Source organism: Echinococcus granulosus, assembly GCF_000524195.1.
Source record: "Echinococcus granulosus chromosome Unknown EG_S00131, whole genome shotgun sequence".
Lineage (NCBI taxonomy): Eukaryota > Metazoa > Platyhelminthes > Cestoda > Cyclophyllidea > Taeniidae > Echinococcus > Echinococcus granulosus.
In genome coordinates, this window is record NW_020170511.1 from 12490 (window position 1) to 15476 (window position 2987).

At 38.8% G+C, this 2987-nt stretch overlaps 1 protein-coding gene across 1 annotated transcript in view; it reads right to left on the reverse strand. All coding sequences in view use genetic code 11, as the record gives it.

The window, feature by feature from the left end:
* The window catches only part of EGR_09083 (Coiled-coil domain-containing protein), a gene marked incomplete at both ends in the record, with an annotated part of 15185 nt that overhangs the window by 983 nt on the left and 11215 nt on the right, over positions 1-2987 (reverse strand). Inside the window, 2 exons of the mRNA XM_024498332.1 lie at positions 1008-1187; positions 2824-2982. Of these exons, the coding sequence (XP_024347241.1) occupies positions 1008-1187; positions 2824-2982 (339 nt within the window). The remainder of the gene's footprint in view (positions 1-1007; positions 1188-2823; positions 2983-2987) is intronic.

Sequence of the window (2987 nt, forward strand, 5' to 3'; positions counted from 1 at the left end):
TGGGAGGAATTTGAAGTAATACATCTATGTCTAAAAAGAAATAAATTATTTTCGAGATCATATGCCAATTTTTATGTGCAAAACAGCATTAGTACCGTGGCCTAAAATATTGCTTAATAAATGCGAATAAGCAAAGGCTTTTCCTAAGGAATGTGCATAATCAACTTACTAAATACGTGTACTTTCAGCCTAATTTGTTTGAATGAAATTCGGCAAATTCCCTTAAATCCGAAACAATGGTCAAGTATCACAATAACAACGACACCTGGTTGGACGATAATAAGTCGTTAGAATATTCCAACCAACTCAAATTTGATGATTTAAACAAAGATTGAGTGTCTCAGTGACTAATTGCCTTTAAAATATCAAGTTTTCAATCCTGCATGGCTAGAAGAGGTTAATCTACTAAATCAATACAAGGTTGTGCGAAAACGGTGAATAGATAAGAGAGTTTCCAACTCCAGATCCCGTCAGTGGTTCGAGCATCATAATCTGTGAGATGAGCCAATGATCTTAAAAGGCTCACCTGGCTCCACCCCTTTACCGATTTTCGTAATTTTCCAAAATTTTGTCCTCTATTCGATGGTTCTGGCAAATTTTTCTGGTACCCATTTCTCTATTCTTAAATATTTTTCCATGTTTAGAACGTCTATTGCTGGAACAGCGCTTATTAAACCATCAATAGATCATTTATTTGATTGCCAACCATCCATTGACCTGTCACTAAAATAGGACTCATTCCTTAATGACTTCACAAAAAGACTGGACAATAGGTGACTTAAAACACGCAAGTAAGCAAAGTGCGCATTTATAGAAATGATAATGTATTTTTACAATGGCTGAGGAAATCCAGGAAGGGTTGTAACGAAACTTTAGGGGTATTGACTTTTATTGGAAGTGATACTTGCTGAATTTAGGCCTTACAAGTCTAGCAATTGAAAAGAGAATGATGCGATTGCAAATATGGATCAAAAGAGATAAAAAGGAAACCAGGCAGTGAAATATACCATAGGAAACTCAGAGGTTAGTCGGTCCACTACCGCCAGCATGGAGCGCATTCGGCCGATTTGACGTTCACGTTCACTGCGCGCCGCCTGCCGCGTGGGGCAAATGCGGCGATAGCGACCAGCTAACAGCTGTTCCCAGTACCGCGAGGCGTGCTGACGCATCTGCAACTCGATGAGATTCTGTAAGAAAAAACGGAGACTCTGCAGCTTAAATTTGGCGGAAATTGTAAGACTGAACAAAGGAAGAATGAAAATCGGTTCATGCCTTTCTGACTAAGCAGACACATAATGAGTAATTTAAGAAATAGATGAATACGTTCGCCGAAGATTGATGACACCACCCTTTTTGATAGCAAATTTCGCTTCGCTTATAAATCCACAAGATTCTACGGGATTCAGGCAAGACTTCATGATATTTAGTTCAATAACGATCATACAGCAGGAATGAGCATGGGAAAATGTTCAAGAGACCAGCAAGATGTGCGCCTCTCTTTTAGAATAAGGAAGATGGTTATTTGAAATACCGCTATGCATATAATTTGTGCGTCAATGAGAGTAAATGTTTGACCAAGTTCAGTGTCTGAAGTAGAGATACCATGAAACAATCTAGCTATTTATAATGACTAAATTTTCTGCGTAAAGCAGCGAAGAAAGAGGATGTATTGATACAGGAAGAGATGTCAATTACGATATGAATCATGCAAATTTATAAATTAGCTCACAACTACTGGTATCAAGTTGCATGCGAACTGGCGCATTCGATTCCATGTGAGACCGTAGGTTGGGTATGGGGCAAGACGCCATGAAATTCCTCAAGAAATATCTCGAAAGTGCCAACTTCCCATGGATGAAAAGAAATTTGTCATCATAAATAGAATTTTGCATAAAATGATGGGGAATGAATGTGGACTGACAGAAGAAAGCGTACGGGTTGTGATGCGGCAATGCTGAAAAAATTGAATTTTTGAATTTACGTTCTAGGAAAGGCGATTTTAGCATTGAAAGTCGTAAACATTTACCAGGTGGCCTCAAACTCATGCGGTCTTCGACACAGATCGCAGCAACGATTTGTTCAAACTCGCAAACATTTATAAAATGCATGTGATTGCTCGTACATTTTATGAAATATGGGCGGTCTAAATGTGTGGAGCACTTTGCCGTGCCCTCTCCCAATTTCCCCTTGCTTTGGGCCTTCACTCCAAATAGTGCCTATTGAGTATGATGGATGTGATTCCAGCTTATCTGTTTCACAGACAAAGCTTAACCCATTTCCTAATAAACAGAAGTGGTATCGCAAAGTTTTGCATTAACCAATCACCCAGTAGCATACGACTTGGAAAAGCGGGAAATAAAGGAGAAAAAAGTAAACTTTTTGTATCTCTTTGGGGCAAAATACCGCATCAAATGTAATTTGCAAACCTGCTTGTTGCGAGAGATTGCAATAATCGTTGGCTTCACGAGTAAAGAGTATCAATAAGTTCTTTGCAGTTAACTACTTATCGTTCTCTACTTCAATATTCAATTCATTCTACCCCTGCACAATGATTTGTTTAAACACTTTAAAAGACGCATAAAATATAACTCACGGGCAAAGCGCATAAATGCTTAAAAAATTGGTCTTTCGAGAAAAATAGGACAGATCTTCTGCAGTAACAGTGAGGGAATTTCCATGAGAATTTTGTTATTCAACAGAATTAGCTGCAAGTACAGTGAGTAATTTTATTATCCTGGGTTGGGTGTAAGGAAACGCATAAAACAAAAAAACCCTAAGACTGATGGACGAAAGACTTGTCAGATTTACTGTAATTGTCATTACCTTTTGTCGATATTCTGCTAATTGCTGCAACTGCTTTGTCAACTCGACTGATCGCTTTCGAACAGTTTCACATGCGCAGTACTTGGCCTCCAAATCACTTTCAAGCCTCTTTGATTCAGCCTCAAGTCTCCCCGACTCGTCATCGAACTCAGCGATTGTCTGAA